This window comes from Aspergillus alliaceus (assembly GCF_009176365.1).
Source record: "Aspergillus alliaceus strain CBS 536.65 unplaced genomic scaffold BDW43scaffold_49, whole genome shotgun sequence".
NCBI lineage: Eukaryota > Fungi > Ascomycota > Eurotiomycetes > Eurotiales > Aspergillaceae > Aspergillus > Aspergillus alliaceus.
Genome location: NW_022474732.1, coordinates 134603 through 160486, shown reverse-complemented (window position 1 = coordinate 160486; position 25884 = coordinate 134603). Strand labels below are relative to the sequence as shown.

At 47.3% G+C, this 25884-nt stretch overlaps 7 protein-coding genes across 7 annotated transcripts; 1 reads left to right on the top strand and 6 right to left on the bottom strand.

Annotated features, from left to right (window-relative positions):
* Positions 1-107: 107 nt before the first annotated feature.
* Positions 108-6809, top strand: BDW43DRAFT_177693 (putative filament-forming protein (Tpr/p270)). Its single transcript, XM_032038818.1, has 2 exons — positions 108-668; positions 718-6809. Exons 1-2 carry the CDS (start codon positions 377-379, stop codon positions 6510-6512), a joined length of 6087 nt encoding a protein of 2028 aa, XP_031896618.1. The 5' UTR covers positions 108-376; the 3' UTR covers positions 6513-6809.
* Position 6810: 1 nt separating this feature from the next.
* BDW43DRAFT_177684 (transferase hexapeptide domain protein) lies at positions 6811-7695 on the bottom strand. Its single transcript, XM_032038817.1, has one exon. It carries the CDS (start codon positions 7642-7644, stop codon positions 6922-6924), a length of 723 nt encoding a protein of 240 aa, XP_031896617.1. The 5' UTR covers positions 7645-7695; the 3' UTR covers positions 6811-6921.
* Positions 7696-7884: 189 nt separating this feature from the next.
* BDW43DRAFT_287606 (Mg-dependent acid phosphatase) lies at positions 7885-8844 on the bottom strand. The gene is made up of 2 exons (XM_032043176.1): positions 8591-8844; positions 7885-8523 (listed from the first exon to the last, which is right to left on the bottom strand). Exons 1-2 carry the CDS (start codon positions 8788-8790, stop codon positions 8058-8060), a joined length of 666 nt encoding a protein of 221 aa, XP_031896616.1. The 5' UTR covers positions 8791-8844; the 3' UTR covers positions 7885-8057.
* Positions 8845-10915: 2071 nt separating this feature from the next.
* BDW43DRAFT_321816 (uncharacterized protein) lies at positions 10916-13154 on the bottom strand (the record flags this gene model as incomplete). Its single annotated transcript, XM_032049416.1, has 3 exons — positions 10916-12277; positions 12348-12951; positions 13131-13154. The coding sequence occupies 3 exons, from the start codon at positions 13152-13154 to the stop codon at positions 11061-11063; spliced, it is 1845 nt and encodes a 614-aa protein (XP_031896615.1). The 3' UTR covers positions 10916-11060.
* A 679-nt stretch (positions 13155-13833) lies between these two features.
* BDW43DRAFT_321813 (putative DEAD/DEAH box DNA helicase (Mer3)) lies at positions 13834-18875 on the bottom strand (the record flags this gene model as incomplete). Its single annotated transcript, XM_032049415.1, has 13 exons — positions 13834-14589; positions 14686-14887; positions 14941-15064; positions 15097-15122; positions 15220-15379; positions 15454-15551; positions 15607-15761; positions 15807-16382; positions 16434-16834; positions 16891-17106; positions 17184-17365; positions 17417-18242; positions 18632-18875. The coding sequence occupies 13 exons, from the start codon at positions 18873-18875 to the stop codon at positions 13999-14001; spliced, it is 3801 nt and encodes a 1266-aa protein (XP_031896614.1). The 3' UTR covers positions 13834-13998.
* BDW43DRAFT_287597 (putative UDP-galactose transporter) lies at positions 18661-21409 on the bottom strand. The gene is made up of 4 exons (XM_032043175.1): positions 20926-21409; positions 20810-20839; positions 19769-20743; positions 18661-19690 (listed from the first exon to the last, which is right to left on the bottom strand). Exons 1-4 carry the CDS (start codon positions 20992-20994, stop codon positions 19370-19372), a joined length of 1395 nt encoding a protein of 464 aa, XP_031896613.1. The 5' UTR covers positions 20995-21409; the 3' UTR covers positions 18661-19369.
* Positions 21410-22383: 974 nt separating this feature from the next.
* Positions 22384-25733, bottom strand: BDW43DRAFT_177636 (uncharacterized protein). The gene has a single exon (XM_032038816.1). It carries the CDS (start codon positions 25371-25373, stop codon positions 23082-23084), a length of 2292 nt encoding a protein of 763 aa, XP_031896612.1. The 5' UTR covers positions 25374-25733; the 3' UTR covers positions 22384-23081.
* Positions 25734-25884: the final 151 nt, after the last annotated feature.

The window sequence follows — 25884 nt, the reverse complement described above, 5'->3', positions numbered from 1 at the left end:
AGCCACAGCCTCCCGTTCATCGGGAGCAACACGTCACATGATCTACAACACCAGCGCGCTTAACCGCGTTAGGAGCTGTAACCCAGCAGCCCGAATTCAGAGCATCACTCTTCCCTTTGTAACTATCATTGATTCATCGCTTGGCGGAGGTTTTATCTTCACTTTACCTCTGCCACACCTTTCTGTCACTTTTAATTTGCTACCGTCATGACCTAATTGCGACCTTGAGCGTTGTGTGCACGTGTAGAGAGAGTGCATGCCACACCTATAACAATACCGTCTGTTCACCTAGGTACACGACGTTTGCTCTGTGGTCTTATTAATTAACAGTATACACGGCCAAGCAGCATCTTGCTGCTGCCAAGCTACGGCCACCATGGCTGCCGCTACAATCGAATTGCCTTATCTATCTTCCCACTACTCCATTGCGGAGTCGACCCTCACCACTTTAACCCAGGCCCCTACCGTCGAGCTAGTGAACCAGCTCCTAGAAGCGATTACAACGAAGGCTCGAGAATATGATGACCTTAAGTCCGATAAGCTCCGCCTAGAAGTCGAGCTTGAGAATGCTGTTCGCAGCAGCGAGTCCAAGGTCAAGGTCTTGAAGAGTTCTGTCGAGAAGGGCCACGCTGAAGTTGAGGAATCTAGGAAGAAATTGCACGAATCGGGTTTGTGTTAGCAACATTCAGTTATTATGCATCTATTGACGTATTCTAGAAAATATTCGATCCAACCTAGAATCCGAAATCGCCGCCTTGAAATCCTCTTCCACATCCAATGAATCTGAAGTTAGCTCACTGAAATCTCGCATTTCCTCTTTAGAAGCTTCTAACAGGGATACACTCGCACTCCTTGAATCAAAATCCGCAGCGTACGATAAATTAGCGGAGGAGCTTTCAACCCAACATAAGAAAACCATTGAATTGAGACGTGAACTTTCTACTGCTGAACAGAACCTTCAGGCTGCAAACTCCGCATCTGCAAGTGCTCGTTTCCGTGAACAGAGTCTCCAACAGGACCTAGATCTAACCAAGAAGAACAATGAATGGTTTGAAACGGAGCTGAAAACGAAGTCTGCTGAGTATCTCAAGTTTCGCAAGGAAAAGAGCGCTAGGATTGCAGAGCTTCAACGTGAGTGCGAGGAAACTACTGCAAACGTTGACTCCTTGAGGCGTAGCGAAAATGCTCTTAAGAGCCGATTGGATGAGGTGGAGCAGCGATATGAAGAGTCACTGTCGAGCATCCAACAACTTAAAGAAGAGGCTATCCAGACTACCGAGTCGTTCAGAATCGAGTTGGATAGTGCGAGCAGACTCGCCGAATTACAAGGAAACGCAGCGGAAACCGCTAAACAGCGAGTGCAGGAATGTCAATTGGCTTTGGAAAAAGCGAGGGACGATGCAGCAGAGGAAATATCCCGACTTCGCGTGGAGGTTGAAACGGAACATGCCGATAAGGAAGCTGCTGAGCGCCGCGTTGCTGAACTTGAGCTCACAGTGAGCCAACTCGAGTCGGATGGCGTCGCTGGCAGGAGATCCATGAGCCCAGCCCCTGGGTTGAATGGAGGCCCTGCCACCCCTGTTCGTGCTGGTACACCTGTCGGTACATTTTCGCCTAGGTCATCCCGGGGCAAGGGTGGCCTCACTCTCACCCAAATGTATACGGAATACGACAAAATGCGAACACTACTGGCTGCAGAGCAAAAGACGAGTCAAGAACTCCGGTCTACATTAGATGAGATGGTCCAGGACCTTGAAGCAAGTAAACCTGAGATTGACGAGCTGCGCGTTGACCATGCAAGGCTGGAAAATGCCGTGGTTGAAATGTCTAATATTCTCGAAACCGCAGGGAAAGAAAGGGACAATGCTACGAAGGAAGCAAGGAAATGGCAAGGCCAAGTGGAGGGATTGGCTCGCGAAGGGGATATTCTTCGCCAGCAGCTCAGAGACCTGAGTGCACAGGTAAAGGTTTTAGTTCTGGAAGTGGCCGTTTTGAAGGAAGGTGAGGGTAGCTACGACAGAGACGAACTTGAGAAAATTGCTCGCAAGGAAATCGAGGACTCTGCTGCAGATCTTACTCCTACGGGGCGCTTTATCAGCCAGCACTTGATGACATTTAAGGACCTCCATGAACTCCAGGAACAGAATGTCACCCTCCGACGGATGCTGAGAGAACTTGGCGATAAGATGGAGGGCGCTGAAGCTCGGGAGAAGGATGCTGTCCGTCAACAAGAGCAGGAAGAACTGAAGGAACTGAGGATCAGAGTCCAGACATACCGCGATGAGATTGCGAACCTTGTTGCCCAGACAAAGAGCTATGTCAAAGAACGTGACACCTTCCGGAGCATGCTTACACGTCGGCGTCAGACGCTCGGCGATGCTTCTGCTTTCTCTCAATCTCTCCCTCTCGGCGCTGTACCTCCTGGTGCTGGTGACGAACCTATGAAGGACGCACCGGATTACGCCGAGCTACTGCGCAAGGTGCAAGCACACTTTGACAGCTTCCGCGAGGAGTCCGCCACTGATCATTCTGCCCTAAAGCAGCAAGTCAATGACCTCTCAAGGAAGAACAGTGAATTGATGAGTGAAATTAGCCGGTCCAGCAGCCAGCTGGGTGCTGCTACTCAGAGGGCAGAACTGCTACAAAGCAACTTTAGTATGCTGAAGAGCGAAAATGTCGAACTCCAAAAACGATATGCTACACTACTGGAGAATGCAAACCGGCAGGATCTAAAAACCCAACAAGCAGCCGAAGATTTAGTGGAAACGAAGGGTCTTGTTGAAAGTCTCCAACGGGAGAATGCAAACTTGAAGGCTGAAAAAGATCTTTGGAAGAATATCGAGAGGAGGCTTATCGAAGACAACGAGACGTTACGGAATGAGAGGAGCAGGCTTGATTCCCTTAATGCCAACCTGCAGACAATCCTGAATGAGCGTGAGCACACTGATTCAGAGAGTCGCCGTCGTCTGCAGCTTAGTGTCGAATCACTTGAGTCGGAGTTGCAATCAACTAAACGAAAACTCAATGATGAAGTTGAGGAATCTAAGAAAGCGGCCTTGCGCAGGGAGTACGAGCATGAGCAAAGTCAGAAACGGATTGATGATTTGGTCACGAGCTTGGGATCAGTCAGGGAAGAACTGGTTGCCACTAAGACTACTAGAGATCACTTGCAGTCCAGGGTGGATGAGCTGACTGTTGAACTCCGGAGCGCTGAAGAGCGCCTCCAAGTAATGCAGTCTAGGCCTAGCGTCTCTGCCGCCCCAGCTGAGGCGTCTACAAACACGGAAGAGGGTACACAAGAGACTGGTTTGACACGTGAACAGGAACTGGGAATCCAAGTCGCCGAGTTGAAGCGTGATCTTGACTTGGCTAAGGGCGAGTTTGAACACGCCAAGGAACAAGTTGAGGACTATAAGGCTATCAGCCAGGGGGCTGAGGAACGCTTGGAATCCGCCACGGAAACACACGAACAATATCGGGAGGAAACAGAACGCCTCGTTGAAGAGAAGGACAAGAAGATTCAAGACCTTGAGAAACGGATTGAAGAAATTTCGACTGAGCTTTCTACCACAAATAGTGAACTCTCTAAACTTCGTGACGAGCAAGGAGATGTTGCCCGTCGTCTAGAGGAGCAGAAGACTGTTTTGGAATCCGAGATCACGAGGTTAAAAGATGAGAATGAACGCCAGCTTGCCGCAGCCCAATTCCACCAGGCAGACCTGAAGGCTCAGGCCGAAATTTCACAGCACGCCCAGCAGAATTATGAAAGCGAATTGGTTAAGCATGCCGAAGCTGCGAAGAACCTGCAATTGATTCGTTCAGAAGTGAATCAGCTGAAGCTCGAGCTTGTTGAATCCCGTACCCAAGTCGACACATACAAGAAGGATTTGGCCCAAAAGGAAGACAGTTGGAACGAGTTGAAAGTAAGATACGAAAGTGAGATATCTGAGCTGCAGAAACGCCGCGAGGAAGTATTGCACCAAAATTCCTTGCTTCACTCTCAACTTGAGAATATCACAAACCAGATATCTGCTTTACAACGGGATCGTGCTAACATTCATGATACCGAGGATGAAGGAGAAAACACCGCGCCCAATTTGGAAGGCCTCCAGGAGGTCATCAAATTCCTGCGTCGTGAAAAGGAAATCGTTGATGTGCAATATCATCTTTCAACTCAAGAGAGTAAACGTTTGCGCCAGCAGCTCGAGTATACTCAGTCTCAGCTTGACGAGGCGCGGCTCAAGCTCGAACAGCAACGTCGTGCCGCTGCCGATAGCGAGCATACTGCTCTGAGCCATAACAAACTCATAGAGACCTTGAATGAGCTTAATCTTTTCCGGGAAAGCAGCGTCACATTGCGTAACCAGGTTAAGCAGGCGGAATCTGCTCTTGCAGAGAAGTCTGCACGTGTTGATGAACTTGTGCAACAAATGGAGCCCCTTGAAACGCGGATAAGGGAACTTGAGAACGTAGTAGAGACAAAAGACGGGGAGATGAAGCTCCTGCAAGCAGACCGGGACAGGTGGCAACAACGCACCCAGAATATTCTCCAAAAATATGATCGTGTTGATCCTGCTGAGATGGAAGGGTTGAAGGAGAAACTTGAGGCTTTGCAAAATGAGCGGGATGAAGCTGTATCAGCTCGCGACACCTTACAGGAACAAGCGGCTAGTTTCCCAGAACAACTGAAGACTGCGGAGGATAGAGTGCAGGAGCTGCGCGCAAAACTTACCGAGCAGTTCAAAGCTAGGTCCAAGGAACTTACTGGCCGTATCAAGGATAAGCAGATGGAGTTGAACACTGTGGTGCAAGAAAAGGAAGTCATTCAAGAGGAGTTAAAGACAACTAAGGAAGAACTGAGCGGGTTGAAAGCCAAGCTGGCCGAGAAACCAGTTGAACCGGCTGTTGAAGAAAGACCTGCTGGGTCCGGTGTTGACTCAACACCTGCCTCTCAGTTCCCTGCACCAATTACTCAACCCCCTGTTCCTAGTGATGATGAAAGAGTTAAATCACTTGAAGAGAAGGTGAAGCGTCTGGAAGCTGCTCTTGCTGAGAAAGAGGCTGCATTGGCGGAGAAGGACGCCGCCCTAGCTGCCAAGGACGCCGAGTATGAGAACAAGGCTAAAGAACGCGTCGAGAAGCTGAAGGAGACCTTCAACAACAAGATAGCTGAAGTCAGAACGGCACACCGACAAGAAATAGAAAAGATGAGGTCTAGTCAGCAAACCGTATCGCAGCCACAAGAACCCGGCACTCCCGTGTCGAAACCCGACCAGGTTCCTGCAATTCCTGCGACTCCCGCAAAGTTGGAAGGAGAACTACCACAACTCACCGATGAACAAGCAAAGGCACTGGTTGCCAAGAACGAAACAATTCGGACTATCATCCGCAACAATATCCGGTCCATGCTTGCGAAGGAGAGAGAGAAGCAGGGAGCTCAGCCATCGGCAGGCGTAAGTCAAGAAGCCTTGGCCTCCATGGAGCAAAGATTCAATGAAGAGAAGGAAGCTTTGAAGAAAGCTCACGAGGAAGGCTTGGAAGAAAAGATAAAGTCCGCCGTTGAGTTATCTGACAAGAAAACGTTGGTTAAAATCAGTATGCTTGATACCCGGTGCAGGAACGCACTTGCCAAGGTCGACGTTGTCCAGAAGGCGGCTACCGAGACTCCCCAGAAGCCTGTCATCGAGGTGTGGGAAGTAGCCAAGGTGACTAAGGCTCCACCTCAAGCCCAAACGCCCAAGCCTGTACCGGCTGCGTCCCCTGCACAAGTTGCATCACCCGCGCCAACACCTGCGGCAGCGGCAGCGGCACCGACGCCCTCACCAGCCCCGGTACCAACTCCCGGGGCTGCAAACCAGCAGAACCCCCCTGCAGAAGCTGGGTCTGAACTGGCGACTGCTCCAGCCACGGGACCTGCCCCAGCCGATGTTCAGAGCCAAGCTGATGGGCAGGAGCAGCAGCTCCAAACTGCCGAAGGTACTGTGCCGCCAGTAGCAAGCGCGCCTGTGAATCCCTTCGGGCAAAGCCAAAATCAGCAACCTGCCTCACTCCCCAGTAAACCTCCAACGGGTGCTAGTACGGGGGTTCTAAGAGCTCTTCAATCCGGGTTGCCCGTCGCACGCGGTGGTCGACAAGGTGGGCGTGGTGGCCATCAGCAGAACCCGTTTGGACCACAGACTCAGCAACAGCAACAGCAACAGCAACATCAACAACAAGGCCAGAATCAGCAGCAACAGCAGGGCCAATCATCCCAAAGCCAGCGTGGCTCCGGTCTCCCCCGAGGCCGCGGGGGACGAGGAGGCCATGGCCGAGGTGGCAACCAGAATGTTCAGACTGCGAACCTACCACAAGGGCAAGGACAGTCCAGCCCAGGAGGTGGGCGTGGTAATTTGAATGCTCACGCTCGCCAGTTCGTTCCACAGGGGAACAAGCGGGCTCGAGATGACGGAGAGGGTACCAATGAAGGGGTTGGAAAGAGAATGAGAGGAGGTGGTCATACCAGAGGTTCATAAGGACCTTGTTTCATTGTTATTTTGTTTTTCATTTTCATTTTCATTTTCTGTACCTCTATGCCTGAAATTCGTTTGATTAAGGATTGAAGCGTCTACGAACATTCTAAATCACATTTGTATGTCCCCTAGAGACATTGCTGTCAAAAAAAGACTTATTTATTTCCTTTGTTCAATTGACAAGATACTGTATTGTACCTGCTTGTGACTAGATAATTTGGCACATAATTGTAGTATAACCTATCTCTAACAGCGAGCCATATATCAGAACATAACGATTTTTCTTTCATAAGTCAAGCAAACGTCTCACTAAATTCTATCAGGGTATAAGGCGCACTTAAGGGGCAGAAACACAAAAGAACGGCATGCCTTGAGCCTGCATATCCAAGCAGCCAAAAGGACACTACTAAATTCACCTTCTCCGTCCACCTGCGGACCCAATAAGCCTAACAAGAGCTTCCCTCTCCTTCTGCAATACCATCAATCTAGCATCCTCAATTACCCTCCCCTCCAACGCCTGGATCCCTTGGGCAACAGCCGTAGCAGAGCTCATCTTCTCCGTCGCCCGTTTACGCCTTCGCTGCCCGAAACCAGCCCCAAATCCCCACACAACAGTCCAATCCCTTATCACCACATTGTCCGATACTTCGCACCCCGAGCAGATCTTCGAATGCGCGCCTATATCCACGCGCCGGTTGATAGTCACGAGCGTCTCAATGGTAACAGCAGAGTGGATATGTGCACCCGGTAAAACCGTCGCTAAAGGGCCAACAATCACGGAAGAAGATATCCGGACAGGCAATCCCTCTGCAGCGCGCGACTCTCTTGATAGGGAAGAAGGAGGTTGGGTAGGCACGGCGCCAATCGTGCTTTTCTCACTAATGATACAGTTTTCACCGATGACGATTGGTCCTTCGTAGGAGTAGAGTTTGGCGCGGGGGTGGACAATTGTCCCTGCGCCTATAGCGATCGGATGTGTTCCATGGAAGATGACGGTGTCTGCAACTGTTGCAGTGGGATGCGCTGTTACGGGAGCGCGGGGAATCGGTGATGCGGAGGGCAAGGCTGCTCCGGAGGTGCGAATTTGTTGGGGTGGTGGTGGTTTGAGGTGGACTTGACTTTGACGGTGGTCCATTTCCGGGATAGAAATTCGATTACTGCGGTAGGTGTGGTTGTTAAGGCGAATATTTATGCAGGGTTGAATAAATGAATGAATTGACTGATTGCAATAAATTGACACTAAGACTAATTGGAGTTGCGGAGCGCAGGCATAAACTCCGAGATTTCTGTTATCTCCGCGAGTTACATGTGTAGAAACATGTGACACATTTGTCTCCCTGTCGGACGTTCATATGGGGCTTAGATGAAGATTTGGAAAATTTCTAGTTTCTAGTGTCTATATCTATATACAGTGTGGTTCATTTCATCATCCCATCTGGGTATCTCTCCATAAGAATTCTAATCGTGAAAACCAATGCCAATCCCAACGCCGCCCATTCTCAGGACAGTCAACCTATGCCAATAGCCAAATTCTGGAACGGAAATCCTTTAGTTCAACTCTTCACTGTTATCTTCTTTTGGCATTGCAGGCTTAATTCCGTTCCTTTTGCGCCATGCCCAGACACCCCGGTCGACTTCTTCCTTTGTCATCCCGTCTCGAACAAGGCAGAATGTAACCCCGAGCTCCGTCTCAACATTCCGATTACGCGCCTCATCATCGAAGAAGAGCATATCCTCATATTTGATGGCACTAGCCTGATGAATCCGCGAGAAATGTTGTGTCTTGTTTGCTGGGAAGATCTGAATGTAGGTAAAATAATCTAGCGCACGAACCGACTTCGTCTTAGCTGCGGGGTTATCCGAGAAAGTTGGAATAATGTGAAGAGCCTTGAGCATATCCCGAGCAAGATCAGGAGCATGGGTCCGGGAGGCCAGGGCGAGCGGAATCGAGTGAGTCTTGCATGCGTAGATGATTGCAGATACTGCGGGGTAGAAGGCGAACGACTCATTCCATCTATCACATACAGAATGTAAGTAGTTCGAACAAATCCCATTATATATTGCGCATGAAATGTGCATACCTATCTGTGCACCGCGAATTGTTGTCGCGCGGCTTGATTGGGGCGCTGACATGAGTATCTACCCAGAATGGCCACAGAGTGTAATCCAGATCGAAGGCAATCAGCTTTGGGAGCGGAAGCCCGTCGTTAAATGTTGCAGGGGCCGTGGAGACATCCTCTAGCGGCTGTGTGTTGGTTCTTCGGGCACGCATCATATTCATTATTGGTTAAAGTCAGAAAAGGTTCCTGTGAGCGATAAACCAGGTTTCTAGAAATTCCAGAAGTCTGTCTAGATGAACCCTGGTCCGCCACCGGGAGTCAAAAGGCAACACCGGTCACGTGCGGAGATCACACACATCCCCTCATTAAGAAATATTATGCTCCCTTCTCATCCTTGCTTGATTATCTCATGTTTCTTGTTATGTAGAAGCACTGAACAAGATGGTGGGCGATATTATATGCTTAAATATATTGAGAGGCGTGCCTTTCGGCAAGGACGCAAGGTAGAGGAAGTCGTTTATAGTTCTAACTTATTTCCTTGTTCTGTCATACTTGTATCCAGGTGATAGGGATAGGAGTTTCCTGTCTTCAGGAGGGATATTATGGCTCTAGACCCAAGCGAACTTATTCCAACATCTTGCTGCCAAACCACGAGCATGGGATTTGGTTTGATCCTAAGCTATCATATCATTTGACCCTTACACAATGAATAACCTATTGACTCCCGAGAATGTTGTAAGCTTTGACCTTACATTCATATCTTAAAGGTCTGGCATATCCATGAGGTGAATCTCCGAGATGACTCTACATGCATCTACTTTGTACATTTGCCATTGATGCATTATCGTGCTGTATACTCGATATAACATTCTTCCAGGCAGACACCATGTCTGATAAGACATCGCTAGCAATCGTTGGGTTAGCTAACGGCTTTCCCCAAGAAGTGTCGGACACAGAAGGTCTCTGGACATTTCTATTAAGAGGCCGCCAATCCGATACGCCTTTCCCTAAGCCCAGCGTTATCGATAAATGTTACTGTTATCCTAGTTTCACACGAAGAGGGCTCATTTTCTGCTTGAAGCTAGGCGAGTGCGACATGGTATGTATATTCTCTCTTCCGTCAAGAATCTTTTGGAAGATGTCTGACTGACTAGTTGTGGACCTGATGCTCAGGCAATAGCAAGTGGCGTTGATTACTTTCGCAATGCTAGTATAACGGGTGCCGATTTGGCTGCCATCATAAAGTACAACTCGGATATTATAAGGGACATCTTGAAAGAAATCATTTCATTATAGGATCAGGGAAAGATACATTCAGCTCAACCATCGAGTACGTTAAGCTTTGCACATCTTGAGCACGGGTTGGGGCAATTGCAATCTGGAAAGAATATGGGCAAGATTGTGTTTTTGCCCAACGACAATGACACTGTGTCCAGTGACTCCTGTGACCTCACATCCATATAACCTTGAAGCAAACGTTTTGGCTGGTGGACTAGGTGGTGTTGGTCAGAGCCTGGCCGAGTGGATGGCTTCACGAAGGGCAAATCATATTGCTTTCGTACTTCCCGCTCAGGAAAGGTAACCAGGAAAGCTGAAGAGACAACCGCATTCTTGACACCCCATGGATGCAAGCACCAAATTTTGAAGCTGATATCACTCAGAAGACCCAGCTTAAGAAGGCATCATTCCATGAACGGCATATACCGGTCGCTACATACATGGAGTTCCCCTTATTCTCTAGCTTCAAGAAGTCGACCACCATGAAGATCATCAAACAACACAGCATGATATTGATTACAGCATCCGGGCCCTTTTGAGTGCCGCACAAACCAAAGAAGCAGCAGCGGAGTCAACGTTGAACGCCATTCGGAAGAAATTAGCTTATCTACTTAACTCTTTGGAAAAGAATACTAATATGGCGAAGTCCATTTAGGAAAATGGAGTCGACTCTCTTGTCGCGATGGAATTCAACTTGGTTAGTCAAGGAACTCGGAGCGGATTGCTATGGCTGAGATCATGAGTCAAGGAAGCCTGAATGAGTTGTCTGAGAAAGTGGTGGCTTTGAGTAAATCTATTCACTTTTCGAAGTAATCATTCTATATGTTTGTCTCTCTTCGCCATATTATCAAGACCTTCTTTGACGACTTTAGGCTTAGTAAAGCGCCTACACTAACTATATGTATTAAAACAAAAGGATCAAAGATTGCGCTATGTAGAATGGATATCTTACGTTTCGGTTAAAATATACTCGACACGATATTCATATTTCGAATCCATATGATCAATCACCTCCAAACAGTTGAGCCAAACAAGATTCCTAACCTTTTCATCTGTCCTCCACTGTACCCTGACTCTCTCTCCGTTCTCCAACACTTAAAGATCATGGAATCAAATTCATAGGCATGATCAGACTCGACATTATCTACACCTAATTAACTCCTCTAAAGAAAATTGAAAAGTTTCATATCAGAAAAACCCCTCTCATATCAGCCTACAAAGGACTATAAATGAAGCAATTATTCTTCTCCAAAATTCTCCAAACCTGCTGATGATGCTCAAGTCCCGTAATGTCCATCTCATCCTTAAGAGTCTTCTGATCGGTAGCATACCGCATGATCTGGGTTTGCTGTGTAAGATCTAGAATACCATCCGCGCTGACGGCACCCGCAATAATTCTGCGCCATATCTCGAAAGTAAAGCCAAAGCGCCAGGTCTCGTTTTCCTTGCGGGGTACTCGAGGTCCGTGGACAGAGCGAATGTTACCCTTCCCCTGTATTGAAGTTTGAGATGAGGGCAAGTCGTTTGTGGTAGCGACGACGGGTTCCGCATCCCGCCCGGTGATTTCAGTCTCAATATTGTCGGTGGTGGAGGGTTGGAGCATAGGAAAGTCTGATTCGAATTTATCGGTGCCCGGGTGGAAGGGACCAATGGGAGCAGGCTCGGTGACTTGAAATTCAATAGGGGGGAAAGATGGCTCGGGGAAGCTGCTATGTTCGGTTATTTCGATATCCTCGACTCGTTGAGTGACGTCTTCGATGTGCACTGTGGAAGAATTGTGTTCGTCTTTGTTCTCGTCTTCTTGTTGGTCTTGCTCCTTTTCTAGGGCACCAACTCTGCAATTCTTACTTTTCCAGAGAATAATTCGAGAAACATTCATCATCCGTAGAGCAGTGATCCAGAGATCTGTATCACGCACACCTTCGTCATGCAGAGCTTCCATACGAATGCGCTTGGTGAGCCTAGCATACTCGATGTTTTTTTTGTTTTGTAATTCCCTCTGGGCGGCCGTATCGATCTTGTGGCTGGGATCTGCAATCTCCTCAGCAATAGCCGCGTCATATCTTTGGTCATCACTATCATTTGAAAGCTCGTCGTCTGAGTCAATGTGGGCTTTGATCTCGTTGATAGCCTCGGCCTTTCCGAGGAAATCGCTTGCCATTTGCGGAAGATTTTCGTTGGGAAGCCAGATGATGCTCTTGCAGTGTGCGGTCTCAGGTAGGGTTAAAGATTTGCCCCCGGGAAGGAACTTCAAGAGCTGCTCTGAGGTTCTTTGCATGCTTAGCATACTTGCAAGGTGTACCGTTCCGCTCTTCGCCATATAGACGTCTGACAAAATCAGGTAAGCTATAGAGCGCAGGCCACGGGTGCAAGCGAAACGTTTGAGGTCATCATGTGTTGTGCTCTTGATTGGAGTGGATTTAGGTTGACCTGGGGACAAGCGTCAGCGTTTGCCTTTCTTCAGATCAGCGCTCATCAAGATTAGTAAGTAGGCACTTACCAGTGCTTTGTCGCAAAGTCTTCTTTCCCTTGTTTGGGGACTTCGCAGGGCGGCTACCTCGTGTGCTGCCTTCGTTCTCCTTCCCGGTTGTGACTTTTGTCACAGTAGTATCTTCAATAAGAGACCGCTCGTCGTGCTTAGGCTCAACAATAGCTTCAGCATCATCCTCAAGGAAGTCAAGGTCACTTTTGATGTATACGCGAGCTAGATTCTCCATTCCCACAGACCCGAGAGGGTTACCGCTCAGATCAAGCTTCTTGACCATGTAGCAGTTCCTGAAGGAGCTGAGAAACTTGCACCAGGCTTCCTTGTCTTCAGAGGTGGGGTTAACATTGATATTGTTGTTCGAGATATCGAGCTCCCTCAACTCCCCCGCGTTGAGTGCAATTACCTCACCCAGCATGGGTAGAGATTGGATGGTGAGATTATTCCTCTGGATGTGGAATTCAGTCACTTTCGCAAGATCCCGCCTGATGCACTCGAGAAGATCATCGATAAATAGAGAAAGGTCTTTGTCTGTCAAATTCTTATTTGAAATGTCGATCTCTAGCGTAGGGTCGCGTGCTGCAGCTTTGAAGCCATGTCCATCTGGTAGTCGCTTTCTCTATGTGCAAATCAACTCGTGTCATTGGATGTTGTCCATAAGTTGGGAATGAGACCTACCAGGTCCCTCGAGAGGACCCGCGCGAATTTTTCGCCCTTAATCTTCCTCTGTCCATCACCTAGCGTCAGTCTGTATTCTCATGGACGAGGGTTGAAGTGTTTAAGACAGCGTGGTCTTACTGCTGAATAGTTCAACTTCCCCATTTTTGCATGCCGTTTCGCAGCTTGCTGGCGATAGTCCTTTTGCACGATAACAATCAGCTTTCAAAAATACGATGGACATATGTATTTAAAAGAAAACAGGAATAGGCAATTGAAGGACAGAACAATATGCTTAGATAAATAGATGAGACGAAAGATGATAGTGGCACAAGACACAGGTGCTTGAAGCGCAGAGGCCTGTGTATATCTCGAGCATAGGGTAGAAGAGCAGTGTACAAAATGTCTGACCTAAATTCACGTAGACAAATATAGTAGAGGATTGATGTTGTCTAGGATATCGCGAGAGAATGGGAAGGGTGATTCAAGAGGAAGACAACAACAACAATCAGTAGAAAGGATACAATACGTGGGAATCTTGTGTTAACAAGGAAATCACCCACACAAGAAGAAGAGACAAAGAGTGAAGAATACAATAACTCTTGAAGCATAAGATAGCGATGCTAAAGGGAGGGAGAGTGATAGTTGAATACGGAGGAAGGCAGAATATCCTGTGACAAGGCATGGCACTGAAATATTTGCGCTTTGTTGCCTTGCAGACTGGACCTAATATCGTATTCACTGTCTGAACATGCTTTCCTATTACCCATTTCAATAACATATATAAAAGATTCCGCCTGACCAATCTCCCGTTACTACATCGAAAAAGAAAACACAACAAGGTAAATCATGCACTATCGACGATCTCTCAAGATCTCTCAAGATCACCACTTAATTATGCAGGTACAGTATGCAGTGGATATCTCATGCCCATAGAGATAGGTCTCCTCTGAGCCTTGATAGCAACAGTTGAGTTGTTTTATTGGTAACCATTGGCATTGTTTGCATTCTAGAAAAAGTTAACAATATCTTTAAACTCATCCAGCAGAGTTGGGCCAATATCATCCCAAATAGCAGATGAATGGTCTGCTTCATAAGGCTGATGACTCTGGCTGCTGACAGTGCCGTGGCATTGGCCTTGATTGACGAAAGATGTTGAGGCATTCTTATGTTTCTTTGTATCTCTCTCGTCGCAGATTTCGTCCCCGCCAGTCAAACAGAACCTTCGCTTGTCTCCATCGATGTGACCAATATCAGTCATTTCTTTAGTTGATTCACCGTCAAGGTTGGTGCCTATATTATCTATTGGACTGTATACCCTTGGCTTAATTATATTTTTCTTGCGAGTCTGGGTAGATGTTGACATCGCGTCATTATCCTGCACAAGGGGGCCAGTAAACGAGGACAGAAGTGTAAGCCACGGCTCATCGGCATAAGTCCAATTATCTTTCACTTGAACATCCTTATTTAAGCTGTCTTCTTTGTTGGTGCTTTGAGCATTCGGACTTCCAATCTCGATGTTGTTACCAAGTAGCAATGCAGACGGCGAAGGGAAGTCGTTGAAATTGTCTTCTCCGTAGTCACTCGACGAGTCCTTATTCTCAACGGCGAAACACAAGGGGTTGCTTTTGGTATTTTGCCTGGAAGTATGATTTCTCAGGTTTACGTCTGGAGCTTCGGATGGTCCCTGCAGTACGCTTTGCGGTCCAGCCTCCGTAATATTACCCTTAACGGCCCGTGTTTCATTGGAATTTGCTATCTGCACGTTGCTCTTGGTGATACTTGCGGATATTGTCAGTTGGTTGAGTCTGTTTGACTGATTAATCTCTCCAGTAGACTGTTTTCTGTTCACCCTTGGCGGTTTCTCAAGTCCTTCCCGGCAACAAAGATGCTTGCTCCTAGAAACCTTAGTCTCCCATTGAAAATTAGTAGAAAGGAAAGACAATGCAACATTGTTTTGTTCTTGCACTTATAGTTGCAGCTCCATCTACCGTTCTCAAGCTGGGTTGGCTCTTCTGACTTGTGCAATTCCACTTGCTCGGATTCTTTGCTTTTCCCAGTTAACTTCTCTGTGGCTTTTGTTCAGACAAAGGAGACGTTATAGAACCCATGACAGCCCAGTCTGTGGCTTTTCTTGTTCATCAAATCCTTAGAACAAGTTTCTAAGAGGGGCTAAGATGGGGAATGGTACCAGGTTCCAAAAATTCGTCGAAAAGCGAGTCGTCACTACCCAAAAATTCCCAGATTGTGCCCTGTAGTAAGTTGCATTCGAGACGAAGTATTGCTGCGTGGGTGCGACATATTTATCAAGTATTTTTGGCCCATATCATCCGACATATCAATCCAGCGAATTGAAAATAAAGATGCTGCAAGGGCTGGTCTCAATTCTGCTGATCACAGATTCCCAGCTTCAAGCAGTCAGCAATAGAGAATTTCTTATTCTCTTGGCGAACCAACCACATACCGATATCATCACACTTCGCATAGCACGTTATATACTGATCTTGGGTCTTAATTTCTGCTTTCAACGTTATCTCCTGGATGCTTTGGACCTTACTCGCGCTGATTCGGTGTTAGACTCCGGAAAGAATAAACGGAACGAGCTCTCCTAACCAACCTCATACGTCGGAAATCGATCACGAAACCGTCAGATGTCTCCGCTAAAAAGCAGGTATGTACAGGGTGTCTCTGGAAAGATGTTGGGCACTTCTCATTCACGAAAGCAACTTCTGCCTTGAAATGAATTCTCACGGGAGCGCCGTGTTTTCCCTCCTGCTAGCCTTTAGCAAAGCCCGTAAGATGGGATAATGTTCATACGTTTTTCACCATCTTGACAGACACACGTAGCTTAGGGAAATCACAAAGTCGCCCCAGCAATTTCATCCCAAATGGAGGGTTTTTGCTCAGGATCATGTCAATCTTATGAGGCTCTGTGTGCTCTAGAGCTTCGATGCTAGTTATTCTAGCAGCTGCTAGCTTTCTAATAGCGACAACACCGATTTGTGCAATCTGCTTCATATGAAATGGGGAACTGTCCCACACTTTGGCTGCAAAACTTCTTGCAAGCTCCAACGCGTTCTTGGCAGCGATTGAATCCTCGAGAGAGATCTGGCAATCTATTATGCATCGAATAAGCCGGTTAATGTGTGAGAATACGAAGCTTTTGTCTTGCTGGAAAGCAAACTTGTGTTTTTGGAACTGCTCGCCATCGGGAAAATCCAACGCACCCAGCTCACACTGGATGAGCAGTGATGTTTTATGAGCTGGAAGCGCTATATCTACCTTTACTGGAAATAATATCCCAGTTCCACGGTTGATCTCTCTGTACGATGACTTCTCTCCCGCCTTAAGACGGACGTCACGGTACTCCTCTGCCTGGGAAACTGCGGAGAGCTAAAAATTGGATAATTAGCTTGTATAGTGCATCCTAGGTCTCTCGCTTACAATTTGAGACATGGTGGCGTGACGTTTCAAAGCAAGGAAGGTCTTCATAGTCTCAAATCGCACGTAATAACGTGCCATTGCATCACCAAACTGTATGGATCTAAGGCATTCAGTGGAGACTAGGCCACTTTCTTGGAGCGGCTTGACATCTTTCTCACAGATTTGGCGAAGCATCTCGTCTTCATCTTCCCTATCAGCACCCTCCCTCAGTTGATAGTGCGTTGGGTTTCGTCTCAGCCTCACAAAGAGAAAGGTGCCAGCAAGCCATCTTATAGCAGATTCAATACTTGTGACACTACCTAGGCCAATTTCGGCGTTTAAGTGATCCATTAGGTTCAGGTGTAAGCAACTTTCGGGGCTTTCAGAGCCTGACACAAGCCGTTCATAGTAATCATTTCGCTCTATCTTGTTAGAATAACGGCAATTGCGTTGTTTTCAAATTGAGGTCTCCCAGCACGGCCAAGCATCTGCATGATGTCGAGGTCTGAATATTCTTTGCAACCGCCGTCCATCCATCCTACAGTATTTTTAACAATCACAAGGTAGCAAGGAAGATTTACGCCAACTTCAAGAGTAGAAGTGCAGCATATTATGCTAATTTGTCCTTGTGAGAAGCCAGTTTCAATTGCGTGTCTGTCAGCGGGATCGAGGCCAGCGTGATGAAATGCGACACCTGCAGCCGTCGTGGCTTTACCATATATCAGGTCAGCAATCCAAAATTTTTAATACGATCTTGAAACCAGTACGTACTCTTCAAGTCTACATTGTTTACTTCAATCAACTTGCTTGGTCCTTTCCACAACCTGGCCGGCGGATTGGACATTGACCACAGCCGAGCAAGTTCCTTTGCTGTAGCTACAGAGGAGTTGCTCGTGCAGCAGAATATCATAATAGGCTTCCTGCACGAATGCATGGCCAGTACATCGGGAAGCCTAGGTCTCGTGATCAAAATATGAACCACTGAACGAAGCATGCATACTTACCTTGAGCTACACATCTTATCGAATACGAAATCATTGCCCTGAGACTGGTAGCCGTATACAAAACTCTGCAACTTGACGGGGCGAAACTCTTCCCCAAAATGCTCCCTGTGGGCTGGAACATGCTGGTTCGTCGCATCCTTACCGAGCCAGGTAGCAATACCTTCAGAATTTGGGATGGTAGCGCTTAATGCAACGAAGCGCACATTGGATCCGATCGTTTTCATACGCGACACGACAGCTTCTAATGTTGCTCCGCGTGACTCCTTGAGGATGTGTACTTCGTCAATTAGAAAGAGCTTCACTAGCTGCATCAGACGTGCATGGTCCTTCCATTTTCGAGTCATGCTGTCCCAATTCTCTGGCGTCGTTATAATTATTTGGCTGTTCTGCACACTTCCCATCTGTGTAAAGTCAGTGTCACCGGTCAGTTCAGCACACTGGAGGCCCAATGAGTGAAACTTTCTGTTCCAATCGCGGAACCTTTCAGAGCAAAGCGATTTGGTAGGTGCTTGATAGATGACTTTGAACCTCTCGTCTTTTAGGTTATTGAGCATACGACAGATCGCTAATTCCATAACAACCGTTTTTCCACTTCCAGTAGGAGCGGCAAGTACAATATTGTCATCCCTTTTGTAAACAGGCTGAAAGCATTTAGATCGAACAGCGTTGAAGACTGGAAAGTGAAATAACGACCGATATTTATCAGGGAGCTCCTGCACAGATACAAGGACGATTCCTCTAATTGATACAGGGTTATTCTCAAATGGTGTCTTGTGCTCTACAGTCGTGGTAACAGATGTTCCATATCTGGCAGGTGGGGGCAATTCTTCGAAGTGCTCAGGTCGAGTCTGATTATCTTGTTGCTGTCTTCTGGAGCTGCTAGCTTGTTCCACACGTGGAAAAGACCTTTCAGTCTGTACCCTAAATAAAGGTCTAGAAGGCGACCTATATCAACGTCTGAGGAACTAGAGACCAAGATTCGTTGCGGTGTGATATGTGAATCGTCTGTTCCACGGGAATATCGAGAAGCCAGGTCTGGAGTACCACCGGAAATTGGCTGGCGTGTGTAGAAATGATGACTGTCTGTAGCTGAGAAAACAGACTGCCGAGCTCTCGTCGACTCATCTGATTGTGCAAGCAATTCCGGGTCTTCATGTGCTACAATGAGCCTCTATCCAAATGTGCAGTCACACAATCCTTACTGAACCGACTTACTGAATGCATCAAATTGCAGGTTATCCTCACGAGATAAAGCCTCCGGTCCAGGGGTATGAACCTGATGCTCCTCTCTTCGGAGTCTGCCCAAATTTGACGAACTTTGAGATCCTTCAGCAAATATTTTATCAAGGGCATCGCTCACGTTTGGCCAGGTGGTTGTTGAAAGCTGGGCACCAGTAGTTCGTCTATATGAAGCCATATGACGTGGAGCAGGAAAGGACATGTAAGCTTTTCTTCCCATGTTGATAAGAGGATTGGAGTAAAAAGGGACGAGTTCTTAAGACGATGTGACATGAATAAAAGATGAACCGATCTATGTGCAGAAGTATAGGTCACCTGCACTTATCCTAGAAAGGAGGGCAAACACGTGCGAAACTGCCTAGGAATACAGCATCAGTATGCGCTAGGGGTGCTCCCGAGCTGTTCATAGATTTTAAAACCTTGAATCCCCTATACACTTATACATTGCTACACGACCAAATGCCTAGCTGGGGCGATCGAATATATACTATGATATAGAACATGACGTTTAGTAGCTGAGAAGTAAGAAGTGAAAAACAAAAGGAAGAGACATAGTAGGGATAGGAAAAGTCACATGCACAAGAAGTATGTAAAGGTTTAAGATAAAACAAGAAAGGCTTCGCTTCTATCCATGCTTATTTACTTCCATGGGACGTGACACCGACGCAAAGCGTAATATACACCACAAATGTGAGTTCGTATTCGTTCGTCAAATCACTGATCATGTAGCTGTTTATCGAAATATCCGCCGCTTGCGGTCCGGGCAGCATTGACCCTAACATGTCCTGGTGAAGTGGGTCTAGAGGTCGACAGGCCAGCATCGGACAGGAACGGTGTCCCGGGGAGTTTTATCGAAAACTCGTTTGGTGGTGGTGAAGCAGGCGAGACGTCATCACTCTTAGAATCTTTCTCGTAGTGGTCGACGTGAATCGGTGGCGGACGGAGCCCCTGGCGTTTGACAGGACTGGAGGCCGAACCACCCGGATCTTCGCAAAGATATGTAGCCACAAGCACTGAGAACGTCCCAAGGATAAACTAAGAGTGAATCGTTTAGTACATATGCGATAGGAGAGGGCCTTTTCGAGGTACAGTGAATAAATAGTGAACACATACATTACCAGTGAGTTCAAACTCAAATAGCCAGATGCTTCCTAGCGTGGTAAGGAAGATACTTGTAGCAGTAGCGACATTCTTCGTATCTCGGTATGCATGGCCAATACAAAAAGAGGTTGCAATTCCTCCAATTGCTTGCACAATTACCGTAGACCAGACAGCCCAGTTATAACCTCCGAAGAAGCCGTTGGCAGCAATCTTTTCGCCGTCCAAGAATATAACGCCGATGAAAAGTGCGGGGAATATAGAGTATACGGCCAATTGCACATTGCGGACCCAAAGTGACGTCGACTTCGCGCTATCCTTTAGTACCTTTTCAAAATACACCCCGGCAAGGCTAGATGCAATACACGCGCCAACCGTCGCCAGGAGGCCAACAACTGCATTCATTCGTGGGAAGGCAGTCATCATGTCCTCCTCGATGCCCTCATATGTTGCCGAACGTTTATGCAAATTTGGCCGATCTATCTTAGCAGCTTTCCATTCTTCCAGCGATCGCGGAAAGGCATGATGGGCGGCCTCGTCCTGGAGAGAAACATCACCAGAACCGTTAATGGGGATCTGCACGAGGCCGACACCCACTAGCAGGAGTAACATCAAACCCCACTTGCGCAGTGAGATGTTTCTGTTCAATATAATCACACTAAGAACAGCAGTCGCAATGAGTTTTAACTGATATGTCACCTGGAAAGGTGCGGCCTGCAAATTGGAAAGGGCGATGTATTGTAACGAGTTTGCAAGCGTATAGAGGCTGGCCGGGATGGCAAGCTTCCAGCTGTCACCAGAGAAAACAGCAGCCGTGAGGGAGAAGAAAAGGGACGTTGCAGGAACGGACGGGGGCGCTGTTTTAGAAACTTCGTATAGCGCTATGGTAAGGGAGATAGCAAGTTTGACAACCTCGTTAAAAAAGACCGCGGTAGATGTGAGATATCGTTTGCCATTAGTTGATGGCATCACCCGAGAGTAATGTAACAACTATATAGTTACCAGTCTGCATTAATGGTCTGCTTGCAAGGACGTTCAAAAGATTGGGCAACATACCAGCACAAATGTGGTGTAATGTGCTGTTAACTGCAGCCGGAGAAAACATACAGTTAGCCAGGAATGAGCCAAGTCGCGCGGCGATGTTGCTGATGCCGGGCTGCCAAGAACATTACCAGAACCCATGAAAAGTTCTTCCAGCCAGGCGCTGGCCCCGAAGAGGGGCGTTGTGCGCTTTCTCCCATATCGACAAGTTGAACACCGTCGGTATATTCCAGGTGAGATTCGGTCCGTTCCTTGGTGCACTAACACCACGGACGGGTAACAGATTATTATAGACCCGTTTTCTGAGGATTCTATCGGCTGGTCGACAGGGGCAGTTCGTATTATATTTGCCGAGGATGTTACATGCGACTTGTGCGCGTCAAGTTATAAGGAGGGGAGTTGTCACACCACCGAGGTAAATAAGGTGCGTTGCGCGTTCGCAAACAGGGCGAGGTGGAGCTCGACTCCAGCGGTGACGATGTCTAGCAGACAATGAATAACAAGGGGGGGGAGGGGGTTGGTAAGGGGGTGGTTGGCGAGTGACAAAACGCAGAAGCGAAACAAAGTGAGGATGAAAGGGGATCTGAGCTGAAAGGGCTTACGAGCTGTTGTTACTAATAAACTTGGAAATGATCTGGGGTTATGGCATTAACTTCGTATTCTTCCATTTAATGTTGAACGTGTTGCAGCGCTTAACCTGGTTTGGGCGGTGTGGAGACCCCGGCCCTTCTAGTGGTTGGTTTAGTTTTGCCCTTATTTTTCAGCCATTCCATGGTTGTGCACGAGAGTAAGATGGAGCATTCCAATCCTTCTTTTGATACATTGAAGGCCGCCTGACGTCAGATTCGTGGTTATCTTAACCCCGTTAGGTTGGTTGACACCTAATTCTTGCCCACTTCAAGAACGCCACCATAAATATCCAACTAGATATTGCTCAAGGTCCAGCGCAATCATACTAAGGTCTCCCCGGGGGTGTCGTGCTACTAGGAGAGCTTTCGCGAAGATATATGAGGGATAAGCTTTCGAGCAACATCTCAACTGCCTTACTTTATCATCTAATATTTGACTTTTTTATTTTTTAGTTTCCCATAAAATGGACCGAGTATACCTACCAATAACCGACTACATATTCCTTGGTTTCATGGAAAGTCGAGTAGTTTTTAACAGATTGGATCCAGTTACGCATTCATCCATGGAACTACTACTGCTGCTTCCTCTTTAACTGAAAATCAATGCCGCGACCCTTAGTGGACCGAAGTCTTCCAGCCCATCATCTAGCATTCATCAAGCTCACACGACCTTTTTATGGATCCCATCTATCTCCCTTTTCTCATACATCGCCTTTCAGTAAAGCTCCTTCCCAGACACTTATGAGTGGACCACCGATTCCAACCTCTTGTGATATGTTGCAGATTACATAAAGCTCCAAGATTTAGATCAATCAAGGCATGTTCGACATCGGTGTACATGCGAGAGCTGTCGCGAAGTAATTCATCATGCAAGGGAAGGAACAAACCAGGAGAGTGGCAATGTAAAATATGGTCATTCCGAAAAGTCACCAAAGAGAAGATTGTATAAAAATAAACATACCACAGTGTGATCTCGAAGGTATAGAAAGACCGAACGTAAGGTTATAGATCTAATAATACTTCCAAAAGTCAAGATGCGATGTTGCTATCGTGTCTTACGGGAACTAGATAGAGTATGTACATTACAAGAGAAGACATCAATAGAGACACACAAAGTGCTGAAATACAATATAATTCGATTTCATGAGAAGACAACTTTACTCCGAATACCCCATACAGGCTGTAGAAGCACACATACGTACTACTTACTATCTTTATCTGATAAGTCTAGCCAATCCATAAGCAAAAATCAAAGAACTGGGTGGAGAAGATTGAGTCGCGAACAATCGTCGTCCATGGTGAAAGTTTGAATGGACTTGATCATCTAAACTAGTCTATTCTTGTTCTTTCTTTCTATGCATGATTGGGCATGATCAGGAGTAAATACAGTATAAAAAATAGCATTGAGCAGCCAATCATCGTTGGTAGTAGTAAGATCAAGGAAATGTTTCAATAAGCGAATGGTAGGTATCCAATGGAGATAGCAGATATCAATAAGTAAGAGTGAGAAACATGGAATGCATAAGAAATAGGGGCAAAGCGAGAGACGTGTCACGGGCATGCCAAGTTGATAGTAAGTCATAGTGAACAAGTGATTCTGTTCAAGACGTCACTAAGGACCCGCAGTATTGTAAAAGGAGCCGAACACCGCCGGACCTTCAGTGTACAGCGGTGAGATTAGCGCTATCATTGCTGCTCCATCCCAATGCCCAAATCGGGAAATCGTCGGCTTCCTTCCGTTCCTCCGTATCGCCCAAAACGATAGCCTCGCTACTATCAGTGCGTCGCCTCGAGTGTCGTCGCTGGACCGATGGGATTGCGGGAGGAGGGTTGCGTGGAGGTGGCTTTTGTGATGGGAGTGGTGAAAAGCGATGTATAGGAAGAGTCGGTGTCAATGGAGAAGCTCCACTAGTTGCGGGCGATGGAAGACTTTCCGAGTACATTAAACTAGCTCGAGGAGACGCGCTCGAGTTAGTGGTTTTCTGTTCTGCATCAGAAACCACGCCCTGTGAAATGGAACTGTCTTTATCAAAATGGCTTGCACCTTGGTTTATTCGTTGCATATTAGAAGGCAGTCCAGGACTAAGTCGAAGAAAGGAGATATCGGACCCATAAAATGAGTCCCGCGAAGGCACCGACAGCATAGAATTTCTATCAGGTTCCAGATGGTCCTGGTAACGAGTTTCATGGAATAGACTGGGCGTTATTTTGCCTTTCCGCTGCCTCATTGCTTCCAGTAGATGCTCTTCTTGCCTCGTCACGGCTATGACTCGGCTTCTTCGGTTCGCCTGGTTCTGCTGGTTGCGTGCTCTTTGAGCAGGGTGTCGTAATTGGCTAATCATCGGATCCGTGTTGAGGAAATCTGGCTCTGATATCGTGGGTACTCCACTTGAGCGGCGGGATCGACTCCTCGTGTCTATGGTTGACTTTTCTGCAGACGACATTGATGGGTTTCGCAAGATAGACCGTTGTTGTCGTCGAACAGACTGGGACCCACGACTGCTAGCAGAAACAGAGAAAGGTCTCTCAACTTGTCTCAATGTCCCTTTCGTAGTGTGCGCCGCAGAAGCTGTGCATATCTCAGGTTCAAATTCGCCAAAAGTGGTTACGCTGTCTCTCATATTCTTTTCCACTTCCCGTTGATGCGTAATTGACTCCTCCTCCTCCTCATCATCATCCTCTGATGATGAAAGACAAAGTACGCTCGATTGATTGAGATCCACATTTTTCAGAGTGTTTTTACTGCTCTTCTTCGATATAGAGCTTTTATGGGTAGGTTCGTGTGTTTCGTCGCGCCATGCATTGGACGAGTTAGAAACACGAGGATTGTAAGGGCGGGAAAAGGACTTGGGAGACAGGTATGTTTCCCTGCTCCACCCCCCGGCCGAGCTATTGGACGGGACCTTTCGCAAAGAACTCCCTGTGGACTTCGCATCACTTGCTTGTGGTTGTTCACGGCTTCGTGGCCGTAAATGCAACCGACTGGATCGAGCATTTCCAGTTGGCTGAGAGGCTTTCTGGAACTGGCTGTACCTTTTCAATGCCAAATCCATCTCACTGGTACGGACTGTCCTTTCAAGTGATGGATCAAGCCAGTTTGCGTTACCTGGCTCGTAAATCGGTGAGGACTCGCTAGAGTTGACCGTGGCTTGACGACCGCCCGTTTCAAGGCCTAACGAAGGGGATGATTTCGTGACTTCCTTTGCGGTTACATGGCTATCTGGGTTCCTCGGTTTGGCTGCGGGATGCTCGGAGGCCACTGATATTGCAGAAGGTGAGTTCACCATGCGCTGCGGCGACAGAAGGGGAGCATTATCCACTCGTGGCTTCGGAAATAGAAGAGAGAGATCAATTCTGGGTGGGCGCATTTTCCGTTTCGACTCCTTCATAGAACCTTTGGGTTGCTTCAAACTATGGCGTGACTCAGCATTGTGCTGTAATTGAAAGCTATGATCTTCGGTTGCGTTGGAATCCTTTGTCGTATTACGAGTGATATTCGAGTCCATGGTAGAAGTTCGAGAATTGAAATAGGAAAATAAAGTAGACGAGGAGCCGGATTGCTGAACCCTTTTGGGGTGCGTAGGAATAGGTGGCGGTAAAGCATCTTGCGATCGATACTCTTGTCCAAGCAAAGGGGATGATGCTCGAACACGGAGGTGTGGTGGTGGTAAACTTGCTTCAGGCGTGGGAGTCGGGAAGGGGGCAAACCCGCCGCTTTTCTTCGACTTGATTTCTGGGGCTCTCATGAAGCTTGTTCCTCGCGCTTTTCTATCATCCCGCCGGTGTTGATCTTGCGTGATGGGAATATTGGTCGTCCCCAATATCTTTTGAGCTTTTGATGCTTTCTCGCATCTCAAATTTTCTTGACTACCACTTGACAAATGCCTCCCGCTCGGCACAGCGTTCACACTTGATGTTCTCATTGGTATGGTCATGGTCTGCTGAGACATCTTATAGCTTTAATCACCTGGGTTCTCTCTTTGAATCGTATCTTCCCTTCGGTTGTTTCGAGAACGGTGGAGGCCACTGTAGCTATCGCTGAACGAAGAGTTCTAATGTTGCGTTGTAAAGGACGTGAGGTTCTGTGTAGCCCAATTCGTCTCAGATGCCAGTTGACGTAGTTATGAATTCTTTTTTTGTTATCTTTAATCTTATTTTCCCTTCCTTTGTCCTGGTTTGGGCTTTTATTTTGCGGTTTTCAACCCCAAATTAGTGTCCTTCCCCACAGTGAGTCGGTGAGATGTTCGATTTGATCACGAGGAGCTTCCCATTTTCTGGCCTCCACTACTCGAAGACAGCGTTACAGGGTTCAATCTGGAGAAATTGAGGTCCTCGAGGTGAGGAGATCCGAGAACAGGGGTCAAACAAGTAGGGAGGATTTGACCAGGGTAAAGATTAGGGAGAGGGAAGCGTCAAATGTTGTTGGAGGAAGCGGGTCACGGGGATTTTTTAATGACGAGG

Excerpts from the sequence above, each read along its gene's own strand:
- BDW43DRAFT_177693 (XM_032038818.1), top strand. The coding sequence starts at position 377 with ATGGCTGCCGCTACAATCGAATTGCCTTATCTATCTTCCCACTACTCC. Across the intron at positions 669-717 it reads GAAGAAATTGCACGAATCGG|AAAATATTCGATCCAACCTA; the intron begins GTTTGTGTTAGC and ends GACGTATTCTAG.
- BDW43DRAFT_177684 (XM_032038817.1), bottom strand. The coding sequence starts at position 7,644 with ATGGACCACCGTCAAAGTCAAGTCCACCTCAAACCACCACCACCCCAA.
- BDW43DRAFT_287606 (XM_032043176.1), bottom strand. The coding sequence starts at position 8,790 with ATGAATATGATGCGTGCCCGAAGAACCAACACACAGCCGCTAGAGGAT. Across the intron at positions 8,524-8,590 it reads AATTCGCGGTGCACAGATAG|ATGGAATGAGTCGTTCGCCT; the intron begins GTATGCACATTT and ends TGTATGTGATAG.
- BDW43DRAFT_287597 (XM_032043175.1), bottom strand. The coding sequence starts at position 20,994 with ATGGGAGAAAGCGCACAACGCCCCTCTTCGGGGCCAGCGCCTGGCTGG. Across the intron at positions 20,744-20,809 it reads ATTACACCACATTTGTGCTG|TTGTTACATTACTCTCGGGT; the intron begins GTATGTTGCCCA and ends GTAACTATATAG. Across the intron at positions 19,691-19,768 it reads AGTTTGAACTCACTGGTAAT|TTTATCCTTGGGACGTTCTC; the intron begins GTATGTGTTCAC and ends ATTCACTCTTAG.
- BDW43DRAFT_177636 (XM_032038816.1), bottom strand. The coding sequence starts at position 25,373 with ATGTCTCAGCAGACCATGACCATACCAATGAGAACATCAAGTGTGAAC.